The sequence below is a fragment of the Pseudorca crassidens genome, chromosome 16 (assembly GCF_039906515.1).
Source record: "Pseudorca crassidens isolate mPseCra1 chromosome 16, mPseCra1.hap1, whole genome shotgun sequence".
In the NCBI taxonomy this organism is placed as follows: domain Eukaryota; kingdom Metazoa; phylum Chordata; class Mammalia; order Artiodactyla; family Delphinidae; genus Pseudorca; species Pseudorca crassidens.
In genome coordinates, this window is record NC_090311.1 from 79,830,741 (window position 1) to 79,843,878 (window position 13,138).

At 51.1% G+C, this 13,138-nt stretch overlaps 1 protein-coding gene across 3 annotated transcripts in view; it reads right to left on the reverse strand.

Annotated features, from left to right (window-relative positions):
* SLC35F3 (solute carrier family 35 member F3) overlaps nt 1-13,138 on the reverse strand; it is a 314,569-nt gene that overhangs the window by 28,384 nt on the left and 273,047 nt on the right. For all 3 annotated transcript variants that reach the window (XR_010936046.1, XM_067711070.1, XM_067711071.1), the window contains 3 exons: nt 9,183-9,402; nt 2,430-2,555; nt 228-420 (listed from right to left, as the gene is read on the reverse strand). Coding sequence is in view for 2 of the 3 variants with exons in the window: in XM_067711070.1 (XP_067567171.1) it covers nt 228-420; nt 2,430-2,555; nt 9,183-9,402 (539 nt within the window). In the remaining variant the exon portion in view is untranslated. The remainder of the gene's footprint in view (nt 1-227; nt 421-2,429; nt 2,556-9,182; nt 9,403-13,138) is intronic.

Here is a 13,138-nt window from a genome sequence, read left to right on the forward strand (position 1 = left end):
ACTACTGCAGCGACCGTAGTCCTGGAATTAGAATCCAGTGTCACCATTTCAAAGGCTTTCCTTTTCGCGACACAATGACCTAGAAAAGCACGAGGAACTTAAGGATAATAACAGACTCGTTTTTCTCCTTCAGGACACGGGTTTCCAAAGACTCCCCTTGAGCTGCCCGGATGCCACTCTGTGAGTCCCTGCTTTCTGGTGATTCTGACAGCGTGATCGCCACTTACTCAATAAGAGGACGGAAAATCCACAAAGGTTTCCCCATGGAATGTCATCGAAAGAGCTCCAGTGTTCCACTTTGGTAAAGTAGAGGATGACAGGAATACAGGTGATGAAGAGGATGTTAAACACACCCAGAATGGACAGAAATAAGGCGGCTTCTCCAAACTTAGCACTGCCCAGGAGGAGCTTGAACAGGACCTGACGGAGAGAGCAGAGGAGGAGGGGTGATGGCTCACCTAAGACTCCAACTTGCCACGGGGAAGCGAGTGCACTTGGCAAGCTGGGGCTGGACCACGGGACCGACAGCCATGTGACAGGTAAATCCTACCTCATATGGCCTTCAGTGAAGGGTGGTGGGCTTTACCTATGCCTAGTAGCAACACGATGGAGAGTTACTCTCCAGGTACGCAGAGAGCAACTTCAGAAACCATAGGTTGTCACACTAGGCTTGATTCCTCTGTGCTGTATTCGCGACACCACATCCCCGCTTCAGAGCACTGAAGACGAGGAAGCCACTTAAATTAGAAGCCACTTAAATTAGAAGCATCTGCCGTGATTACACATTCCTCTCGGGGACCCTAACATTAATCTCCGACCTTGAACAACACGGTTTGAAAACCAGTGCCCCCAAACAAAAGGGCTTTGGCTGCAAAGACATTTCCTATAAATCAAAGGGAGAGGGATTATAACACTCACAGCTCTCTGCTCCAGCTCACCACCCCTGTTGCCGACATGGCATGGGTTTTAGCGGAACACACCTGACTTTGGTTTCGTGCACCTGTTCCTGTTTGTACATATCTGAGATGCATGAAAAGCCAGGAGAGGGACAAAGGTGACTGGAGAGGCCGGGAAGCTGAGCTCCCAGAGGCCACCGTCCAGCCCGCATGTTTACTGAACCGTCCACAGTTACGGACCTGATGGTCCAATTTCAGTCTCTGCCTTGCTGTCCTTCCTACTTTCCTCCTTCTTCCTCTTCCAGCCATTTCACATCTCTCTCAGGTATCTCTGGGCATTTCTGGGCAGGAAGCACGGAAAGGGAAATACAGTCAATTGCTTTCACCCTTCCACCTACCGGCCTCTCTGGGTAAAGATCAGGCAGTGTAGGAGATGGAAATGTAAGGCGAAATCAGAATATCTGTGTTCATCGTGGATCGCGTTTCTATCCGCTCTCGGCTTCCCGTTAGCAAGCAGCTCATTGAAGAGAGCGGAGTGTGGCCTCTCATTATTTTCTGCATTTGGACCATGGTTCTGGAGTCCCAGAATGGGGCTAGACTATCACATCCTCTGAGTGAGATGTGCCCCACAGGGGGCAGATGGCCCGTGTATGGTGGGGCAGTGAGGCCAGGGAGCTGATGAAAGGTAAGATGGTACAGATGTTTCACTTTCCAAAAGTGTCTTCCTCCCAGTGCTGGAAAAAAGTTCCTTTTCTTAGAACTTTCTACAATCCTTTATGTTCTGTGTCCAACCGTCTGGATCCACAAAGGGCCAATAAGTCTCAAAGCTAAAATCTCATTTCTCACTGAATCCTCCAGTTCAGTTTCCCCAACCCTGGAGACCACAAAATATTTGCATTCTTGACTTTGGATCCAAAGAGAAGGGCAAGTGAGGGGAGAGAGTGGCTGAGAGGCATAATGGAGCAGGGGAGAGAGTGAGGGGCGAGTGTGGGGATAATAGTTTTTCTCTCGAGACTTGCAGTTGGCCACACCTCCCAACAGTTCCCAACATTTTGTCAAAAATATTTTATAATTCCCCACATGATAATAGCTGTGCTTTTATTCATTCAGTCTACAGGCAACGCTTGAAATGCATACGGATTCATGTTGAATACTAGTGGCCTCAAAAACCATGGGATAAAAGATTTCGAAGCTGTAGCAGGTATTCAAATTTTCATGTCCAGTCTGGTAGGAAAGCACCTGACCAGACACTGAGCCAGCCGGTTAGGGCCCTGGATCCAAACAAGGAAGTCACCAATCGGACTCAGCCAGTCCACGGTTCCACCCGTTTTATCCCAAATGCTGCAAATGTGCAGCCACTGGTGGAAAGGTCTAGAAAGCAGGGCTAAGAGCTGCCGTGTGTCTCATCACCACGAGGCTTCGTGTGCCCGGTGCCCCTGGAAAACCACAGCCTCCCCAAAAGCAACGGGCCGGCCACGCCGAGGCTGCCCTTCCCTCCCAGGAGGGCCCAGAGAGCCTGCTCCCCGCGTCTACCTTGTAGAGTGCGGACACGGAGGCCGAGCCCACCACCAGGGCTATGCCGATGACAGAGTGGCTGTGGAAGCCATCCGCGTAGGTCATCATCACGATCCCAGCGATGGCGAGGATGGCGGCCACGATCTGCGTGGAAGGAAGACACGGTGGTTAGGGCAGCGGTGGGGAATCGGAGGGGCCCCTAAGGGCCAAGGGGTAGGCGTGTTCATGGGGGTGCGATGGCGGGGAGGCTCCTTTTGAGTCCTTCTTTGGGGACCAAGCAGAGGCTGCTTTCCTGTCTAAATATTTGCCCCTGCTTGCAAGGGGGCACTCGGCAAAGCCCAGCATGACCCAGGAACTGGAAACAGGTTGGCAGCAAGGAGTGGCACCGTGGCTTGGCATCACGTGGGAGGGGGGCAGCCACGTGATTCCCGGGCACCCGAGGGGAGGCGGTCATAATCCCAACGACAGGCTATTGGGTCGTGACAAGGCCTGGTGATGACCGCCTCTTAGTTCCCTCGCACCCCTCTGTAAGCACCTCATAGGGTCCCGCTTTTATGTATCTCATGTCTCAACAGAGAAGGCAGAGTGACGACCACAGGCCTTGGCCCCATTCTACACGCCAGCAGTAGGACCTTCTGAGGGAGCGTGTGTCATGGGCCCATCAGGGCTACAAACAGTGTCCTAACCCTGGCACTGCAGTTCCTTCCCCTGGCTGCTGCAGGGCCTGACCTCCACGGCCCACCCCCTCCAATCCTGTTCTACTCAGGTGGAGTGGACACTCCAGGGACACATACACGTTCCTGCTGTGCAAAGTCAAACTGTCAGAGTGCACAGGAGATCCACTGACTTGGGATAACACTTCGCAAAGGAGAAATGCATTAGCACCCAGAATACGCGTAAGTTCTAGTCAGAGGTGATCGTGGAGCTGCAGAGACGTTGCTGGGTGGCAAGTGCTAAGGGGCCGCTGTAGGCAGACCCCGGGGAGGGCAGGACAAACGAGCGCAGCACAAGTTCTGACCACTGGATCTACTGGGAGTTTCTCTCTCTTACGGATTTGCTCAAAATTCCCTCGGCTCTCTGTAGCAACATCGAGTAGCTGACATTTACTGAGTGGTCACGGGATACATGTTTTCTGTGTATCTTCTCATTTAATCCTCAAACTAGGTAGACATTATCATTCATTTCATTTTATAGGCATGGACACTTAGGCTCAGAGAGGTTCAGCAACTTGCCCAAAGTCACAGAGCTGCTGTGTGGCAGAGCAGGGACACACATTTCAGGTCTCATTGCAAAGTCAGTGTTTTACATATATAAACACAGAAAGTAGGATTCACATAATAAGCCACTGTCAATTCTACTCTGAGATCTAAAGTGAGGTTTCCTGCAGGTTGAAGCACGCCATGCTCAGGTCAGTGAGAGGTGACGTGCTTGGGTCTCAGCAGCTTGAGTTGTGCGTTCCTCACGCAGTATTTTCATATAGAGACACATACACCCGCACACAGAGGCCCTTGAGAGAGCAGGAGACCATCATTTCCGAGAGAAGTACCATCTCTGCTCTGTCTACTTGCTCTTTCTGGTTTAGTGATTCACCTTTATCTCTCATGATCACATCACGCCCATATTTTATATTCAAATGCTACACGTACTGTGTACGACTCTTCATTCAGAGAAAGAAACAGAGGCACAAGACAATAAGTGACCTTTTTTCCCTCCAGGAGAACAAGGGGCTAATGAAAAAGCAGGCAGGGCAAGGGGTGTGGGTTCTGCTCCAGAGGACACGCACGGTGCAAAGATGCTGCCCCCAGCAGCTGGACCGGGCTAGGCAGCCAGGTAAACAGAGAGAGGGAACTAATTAGGAAAAGAAGGGAAGGAGAGAGAGAGAGGGAAGAATACCGCTACATTTCAGATGATGCGGCGCATCTCCAGAGGTACTTGAGTCTTTCCAAACATAAAGATGAAGTTTGAGGGGATGAAGGAGAACAAGGGTCATTTTTCCCTGAAGATTTACAAGGAAGATTTTGGGTCTCCTTACTCTCTTTTCTCTATTGATTAAATCACAAACAGCTAAAAGCCTCCGCCTGAGCTGTGCTGTGCGGAAGAGCTGAGGGAAGAGGCAAGAAATAGAGAGTGTGGGTGGCCACGGGCTTCCTGGCCAACATTTGCCAAGTCCAGGCCGGTGGGTTCATTCCGACAGGTGGCACCGGGGACAGTGATCTCCCCGTTCACGCCTCCAGGGCTTCCCCTCTTGGGGGTCCCCGCCACACGGCACAGGCTTGACCCACCCGATTACAGGGCTCACTCTCTGGGCATCAAGAGTTCCCCTGGAACCCCCGACCCGGAGCCTGAGGCCCTGACCGCCGTGCTGGAGGGGAAGCTGGCGCTCACCTCGCGTCCAACACCCCTAATAGCAGAGCAGAGTTGAAACATACCCTGCGGGTCTGGGGGGCAGAGCCTGAGCGTCCTTCCCCCAAACCTGCCATTCCCTTGAAGATAGATGCCAGATCTCTTGAAAAAATAAGTGCAGAGTTTCCATTTTCACCCTAACATGTCTGGTTTCTTGGTTTACATTTGGGAATGTTCCCTGCCTGTTTCCTGCACTCAGATGAACTCTCCGGGAAGGCCAGTCCCGCGTGTCCTGTGGGTTCACGTGTCCTCACCTTCTAGATCCGGGCCTCCCTGGGGGAGAACGGCGAGTCTCAGGATGGAATCAAGTGAATTTCCCTCCTTCCCCCCACCCCTCCTTTCTCACACTTTCCTGTTGCCCCCAACCCCAGTGTATCCCACTGAACAAGAACTTGGGGATCCACACAGATGGGTGACAGTGGCCTGAGACCAACAGGGGTGACAGCCACCATCTCCACTTCGGCTGGGGAAAATCTTCCTGGGGAAGAGGAAGAAACATGGGCAAGGGGGACGCTGAGGCCAGCACGCTGCCGTTTAACCTCTTAATGGGGGCCTTGCCCGTGTGGTTATAACCTGCCCGGCCCCCAGGGCTCTGGATTCAGGGCCCCAGCAACCCACCGATGCCCCCGGCCCCCCCACGGCGCACTGTTCCCCATCAGATGTCAGGCCGAGAGGGAAGGTGTGGCCCTCAGTGGAGTCTGCCCGCCTCTCAGACCAGCGCCACTTCTCACTCCTGCTAAAGATGTGACGGGCTGCACGTTCTCTGCCAGACAGAGCGCCGTCTGCGATGCGTTTCAGATCTGCACAGTCTGGGGCAGTTTAAAAAAGGGAGAGGGACAGGCTAATTTTTAAATATACCTCCCCTCAACATTTCCCCTCCCGACCGCTGTGCTGCCCTCATTGACTCCAAGAGAGTCCGGAGGAATTTCCAGATGCTCTAGTTCACCCCTCTCGTGTCGGAGGCTGGGAAGGGGTCTGAGCCGTGAACCCCCCGCCCCGGGTTCCCCTAGGCTCTGTGTGCCCTGTGCCCTCCCCCAGGCCGCGCTCAGGTGGCAAGGGACAGCCGCCCAAACAGAAGTCGGAGCCGGGATCAGCAGCTGGGGTTACCGTTCAGGGATGGCCCCGTGGGAGAGGCCGCCAGCGTGTCACTATGGAAGACATCAGCTGGGATCTTACTGAGATGGGAACTGCTCTTGGAAGAAGTCCAGGCTCCCCAGGACCGAGCTGCGGTGGTTGGATGCCGCCCAGATGATCCCTCAGCTTGTCTCATTGCTCTTCCTGCAGTCCTCCTGGTGTGAACGCTCTAGCTGCAGTGGGTGATTGTGAAGAGCGGAGGGTCCCATCTGCCACCTCCTCTGAGATGCGGGCTGCGGGCAGTGCAGCTGGTCAACCCCTCCTTCATCCAGCTGCGGGCCACAGCCGGGCGGGCTTTGGCCTGGGAGGGGCCGTACCTCCTGCCCCCAGAATTCTACTCGCTGTCATTCTCCTGCTGCTTCTGCTACACCAAACCGCCTCCCTAAACAGTTGCCAGCCTCTGACACTGTCAGCCAAAGACTGGGCAGGTCCGTCGAACGCCTCTTATTGAGAAGGAATAAGAAGAATAACAACACTGAGAAAAGATGACATTTATTGGGTTTCACGTGTCGGGCACGCATACCTTATTGTATTCTTACAACTGTTCTCTGAGTACTAACATTCTATTTTAACGTCGGGTAATTAAGGCTCAGAGATGTTAAGTAACTAGCTCAAGGTCCAACAGCTCATGAGAGTGGACCCAAACCCTCATCGCTCGACTCTAGGTTAGAGGATCCATCATGACCCCAAGCCTGGAAGACACGTGAAACGCACATCTAAGTACACAGTCAAGGGGAGATATGGGGGCCAACGTGGGCTCCTCTCATACACTCGCCTCTGATGCCACATGTGGCTACGATCGCCCCAGCATTCGAAGATAAACATTTTCTTCTCTCTGGTCTGTCTGCATGACTCGGCCCTGTTGATGTTTTCTAGGAACCACAGCCCTTGTGATTTGAGTCCCTGCCTTAATAACTCAGGCCCTCTACGTCACCTGTTCCACAAACATCTGTCCTCTACATCTGTGTGACTCTCAGGCCAGTCTGCTCAGCCCTCCAGGATGGAAAAGAGTGTCAGTTGTCTTCAATCTCTGGCAATGACCCAGGAGAAGATGCCAGCTAACCCAGCATTCCGAGGAAAGTCTCAGAGAACCTGTGTACTGGTTAGGTCTCATCTTGGGCTCAAATCTCCATCTGTTTCTCAAGGGGGGCCTTTCAGTCACACCGGCCAGCTGCCGACATCTAGCTCTCTAGTAAAATCTCGGAGTGGGACGACCTTAGAGGACAGGTCACGTACTTCGAAGAGGGGTGATGATTATTGGAGAGACTCACAACTGCGTGGTGCTCTACAGGTTCCATCACCGACACCGGCTCCTGGATCTTCATTTCAGTGCTGGCCTCGTGCCAAAGGCTTCAACACGACAATCTGTTCAGTCTACAGGGGTCGGCACAGCCCAAGCTGAGCAAGCGGCCAGGATGGCAGGACTGAATCACAGCTCAGGGATGTTAGCGGAAACCCTCTTTACCCATGAATAGCAACGAAGAGAAGATCTGGGTGTGCTACTCTGTTCTCTGTGAGTCCAAGTGGGTTTCAGTGTTTTCACACCTCCTTCTTTTAACCTCAAAAACTTTCTGTTTGCTTCTGCTTAGATGCAGAATGAACCTCGAAGCCTCTCTTCACAGTAACAATCTCATCCGGAATTTGTTTTGGACATCAGAGTCACGCCTCCAAATGCTCCATGCATCCCCCTGGCTTTTGACCTCAAAATAAAGCCGCAGTGGGTCCTAGGACATCCGAATCTTTAGCGTCCAGGCGATTGGACCGATTGCCTCTGGCCGTACCTCGTTTCTAGTGGAGGTGTACTCGATGGTCTATTGGCTCAAAGCTTTTCTGGGTGGTAGCACAGCGAGCTGAGTTCTTATTCCAAAATTAACACGAAGCCTCAAAACAAATTTTCCCCCTACTGCAAGCCAAAAATCCAACTCAGCAGTTGACTCGCGTCCCCTCTGCTGTTTGAGAAACTAGGTGGGCGTGAATCCACCATGAAGGTGATGCCCCTGTCCCCAGGACAATTAGCGAAGGACACAAGCGCCTGGAGTCTGCCCCTTGCTGGGTTCCCAGCAGGGTTCACTCTAAAGCAGAGGTCCCCAGCCCCTGGGCCGTGGACCGGTACCGGTCCGCGGCCCATTAGTAACTGGGCCACAGAGCAGGAGGTGAGTGGCGGACGGGCGAGCGAGCGAAGCTTCATCTGTGTTTACAGCCGCTCCCATCGCTCCCATTACCGTCTGACCATTCCCACCGTCCACCTCCCCACCCCCCCGTCCCTGGAAAAACTGTCTTCCACGAAACCCGACCCCGGTGCCCAAAAGGTTGGGGACCGCTGCTCTAAAGGGACTGCCCTTCAAAAGGACTCTGAGCTTCGTGGGCTTCCTACACGGCCTGAGGGTGCAGGTAGGAGTAAGCGAGGCGCTCTGACTACAGGACTACCAGCTGCCCGGTCGAATCCTTTTTGTCCTTGTTTGTGACAAGGTGATGGTGGTGCAGTGGCAGGTCCTGGCCAGCAGAGGGAGACAAGCAGAAGCCGGCAGGATTCTGTCAAGGCTAAATGTCACCTGTTCCTTTTATCTATATTTCGGCTCCTGTTTGATAGCACACTTGTCATATTTCACACAACTGTTCTGGAATGTGACTAGCTAGATCTGACTTGATTTTAAGGGAATGTACGCCGTCTCAGATGTAACAACCAGAGGTGATTCGGGGGTATCATTCCATTCTCCCTTGCTCTGGGGTTGAAGGGAGTGAAACTGTCCCTCCAAAGTCTGGACTTAGCATAAGCATGTCCGGCCCACTTGGGCACTGAACCCACGGTCCAGACAAAGGGCCGCCAAGACTGCACGTCCGTGTGGATGCAGAAGGCCCTCTGGCTTTCAGATACCTCCTAAGCAGACAGTGGCAGTGTTAGCAGAGGGCTCCAGGCCGCAGGACCCCTGAGAGGCGGGGTGAGCACATCACTCCTCCCAGGGGGGGTCCCCGAGCAGCACACACTTTAGGGAATGCTCGTTGAAATGCTTGAAATGAAACGTGCTTTAATGAACGCTTGTCTGGAATGGTTCGCAAGCAAGACGGTTGGCAAGGCCCCCCGAGAGCCGGGCTCCTTTTCCGCTGCAAATGAGAAGGAAAGTGGTTACAGCAGCTTATGCTTAACGGCCCAGCACAGGGGGCTAAGCAAGCCGATGGGCAGGTTTTGGTTGGCATGACTGAGTGAGGGAGGAAGACAGAGAATAAGGAACTTACCCTCACTCCCATGAACCTGTCCCTGAGAACGATCCACGAGAGCAAAAACACAAAGGCTTTGTTGCAGCAGAACAATACGGACACGTCCGTAGTGTTTATTTTCTTTATTGCATGTAAGTACAGGTAGTTTGTGAGTGTCCAAAGAACACCAAAGGGTGCTGCCTTGGTAACAAACACCTTCAAAGTCAAGCCATTGTCTCCAAAAAATCGACAGCATTCCCTAAAACAAGGAAAGAGAGTCAGTGTTATTATATTCTTGGGTTGAGACAGACCATTTTTTTCCCCCTCTACCCAGTTTGTTTATTTACTTATTTTTAGCAGATGCAGGACGAGGTGGGGTCCTTTGGTTTATTATTATGTTTTAGCAACATCTTTCTATCAAAGCCCTTCAATCTATGCTTTAGTCCATTGAAGAAAGCGTCGCACAAGGATCTGCTGTCATGGATCATTCCTTCTGTCCACGTTGGGTTTGGAACGGATGGTGCTGGCAGAAGGTAATGTTGGGACCATCTGATCTGAAGAAGCCCCAATTCCACGGTGACTGCCTAAGGGATTCTGCCACTTGGTTAGTAAGAGAAGGACGTCTCTAGACCTTTTCTTCTCAGGGGGCTGGATAGTGAAGAGAATTCACTGAAACATATTTTTAACACATTTGCCCCCAAGTGAAATGGTGATCAGGCAGTGGCAGTCATTCCCTGGGCACATCTAATATATTTTGGCTATGATATCAATGGTGTTAACTGTCTATACATTTTCTCCACGAGGCCCTTTCTAGAGTTTGTCATTTCACCGCGTGCGAGGGCCTGTCCCCGCGCCATCTGAGAGGTGAGCACAGGAGGAATGAGCAGGCCCAACAGCTCAGCATCTTAAGAGAGGAAGAGGTGAGGAAACGCCTGTAGAAGAAAGTTCTCCAATGCCATCATTCCAGATCCTAGGGGAAGGGTCACTGATAGCTGAAAAGCTGCTTAAGAAAAAGAAAGCCGGGCTTCCCTGGTGGCGCAGCGGTTAAGGATCCGCCTGCCGATGCAGGGGACACGGGTTCGAGCCCCGGTCCGGGAAGATCCCACATGCCGCGGAGCAACTAAGCCTGTGCGCCACAACTACTGAGCCCGCGCTCTAGAGCCCGCGAGCCACCACTACTGAGCCCGCGTGCCACAACTACTGAAGCCCGCATGCCTAGAGCCTGTGCTCCGCAACAAGAGAAGCCACCACAGTGAGAAGCCCACGCACCGCAACGAAGGGTAGCTCCCGCTCGCCGCAACTAGAGAAAGCCCGCGCGCAGCAACGAAGACCCAATGCAGCCAAAAATAAAATAAGTAATATAAATAAATTTAAAAACGAAAAAAAAGAAAGCCAACCTTGCCCAGGCAGAAGAAGATGGGAAGAGGAGGCTGTGGGCAGAGGGTGTGGAGAGAGGGCTGAGGGGGCTGGCTCTATAGACAGCTGTCCGCTGCCCTGGGTGGGAGTGGAGAGCATCGTTCTGCCGGGCCCCACGAGCCCGGCCAAGGACAGGGACGAGTGAGGACATGCTGCCCCACAGCCATCACTGTCCAGGCTCACGACAGGGCCCAGGGTGGCCCACGTACCAGCGAGTGAGCAGTCAGGGAGAGAAAAGATGGAACAAGAATGAGCCATATGCGCTAAGGTGGGGAAGAGCTGCAGCCCATGCCATTCGGCATGAAAATGCAGCAGTCACGGAGGAAAACGGAAAACAAGAGTCAAAGGGGATGTGATGTGATTTTAAATTTAATCTTGTTTGTTCTTTTCATCAATCTCAGATGCAATCTGCCTTTGTTCATTGCTCCACTATGGGATATCCATAGAAGAAACAGAAAACTCATCACCGTCTGCTGAACCCAGAGTCTTACGTTGCTTCTAAACCAGCAGCAGGTAAATATAAAACATTCAAATCACTAAATTTACCATGAAACCAATTCAACTGAATTGATTCCCTTTTGGCTCTCTATGAATGGAACTTTCATCTAACTGACGTGTTGATATTTCTGTTTGCCGTGTAATTTTCTTTTTCTTTCTTTTTTTTTTTTTTTTGCGGTACGCGGGCCTCTCACTGTTGTGGCCTCTCCCGTTGCGGAGCACAGGCTCCGGACGCGCAGGCTCAGCGGCCATGGCTCACAGGCCCAGCCACTCCGTGGCATGTGGGATCTTCCCGGACCGGGGCACGAACCCGCGTCCCCTGCATCGGCAGGCGGACTCTCAACCACTGCGCCACCAGGGAAGCCCTGCCGTGTAATTTTCATACAATAGTTCAGCTGCATTTTCCATGGGTCTTTCTGCAGCCCCTATTTACAGGGCAGTCTTCTTGCCCCCAGGGACAGTGACCAGGGGCAGCTTCCTTCATGTTTGTGATTATGGCGGCTATAAAGTGATGAGAATGATCAACAGGAAATCCAAGTATTCTTTCTTGTCATTAATGTCAACCTATTTTAACCAAACTTAGAGGTTGTTACCCTACTTAAGGGAACATAACACAAGGAGGATTTCCAAGTTTCTCCTGACTATTATAAAAAATGATTCATGTTGTTGCAGGGGCCATACAAAGTCAACTGGGACACCTTACGTCCTCTCTGAGAATCTATGTTTGATTCATCCGACGTGTGATGGTTGTAGAAGTGATGGGTGGGGTACAGACATGGCTGGATAGTGAATGGCCCAAGCTGTTGACCAGAAGTGGGGAGGAGAGTGGGGACCCATCCTGGAGATGGAAAAGGCAAGATTTCTGGGCCCCGCAGAGCTCTGTTGGCCCTTTGAGGACTCACGGTCAGGGGATTACAGGCCAGGTGGGCAGATCTTGGTTCTAATGAGACCAAGATGATTGATCCCTGAGCCAGTGAGCCTAGTGCTGTTTTAAGACCAAACACTGTGCACTAATCCATGTCAGCTGGCTTGGGTATATGGCCCACATATACCCTTGATGGCAAGGGGACCCAAGAGAGACGATAAGCACAAATCCACCTCTTCTTGGTGTATCAAGAATAGAGGACAATAGATACTCTCTTGCCTGATTTCCACTTGGCTGACGTGACAGTCTAATGCCCTTCATTCCTGGCACAATAAAGGCCTGAGGCTGGCAGGTTACTGCCCAGCATGCCCAAGCCCTGCGGTTCCTACTGACTGAATCATGTGTTGGCCAAGATTTCAATGTCTTTGTTTCCAGTCCTGCTTGTGTCAACTGTTCTTGGTTGTTTCAAGCACGTAATTCAATTAAATATTTCCTAAACCAATGAAGTATGACTGAGAAAAGAAAGTTGTGCTTTTCCTATGAAATCTAAATTGAGAGCTTCAAGGAAGACTTAAAAAGCAAGTAGCTAAAATATTGCTACCGAATTGTGTGAATGAAACAATGTGAAAGATAGGGAAAACCATAAAAATCTCGAAGTTCTACACTCATATTATTTAACAAAAACCTGTGTTCTCGGTGCTCTTTAAAGAACTCTGACTGGGACAGGCTGGCTTGATGGGATTAGGATGGCTTGCCATTTAATTCAAATCAACAAGCACCTGTTTATCACTTGTTATAGTCACAATTCCAGACACTGTAGCTGATACAAAACAAGTAAATAGTCCCTCCTCTTGAAACAATTATGGTAAAATTGGGAAGATAAGACTGATTCCTCAATAGGAAGTAATGCAAGTTTAAATAAAATCACCTATTAGGTGGTGTGGAATATAATAATGCTATAGAATTCCCATCAAGTGGAGAGAGTTGGACTGATTGGAAAAGGTCTCATAAAAGATAAGATTTTGAGTTAAACCTTTAAGGATAGCTAGGATTTATACAGTCGGGGTTGGGGAAGATATAATATCCTTAGAGAGAGAAGCGATTGCACCCATGACACAAGAACAAATGGCTATAAAAATGGAAATAATCTTGCAAATTAAATACAGAATAGGCAAATTTTAAAAATTAATAGAAGAGTTAGAATATACAGTCAAGA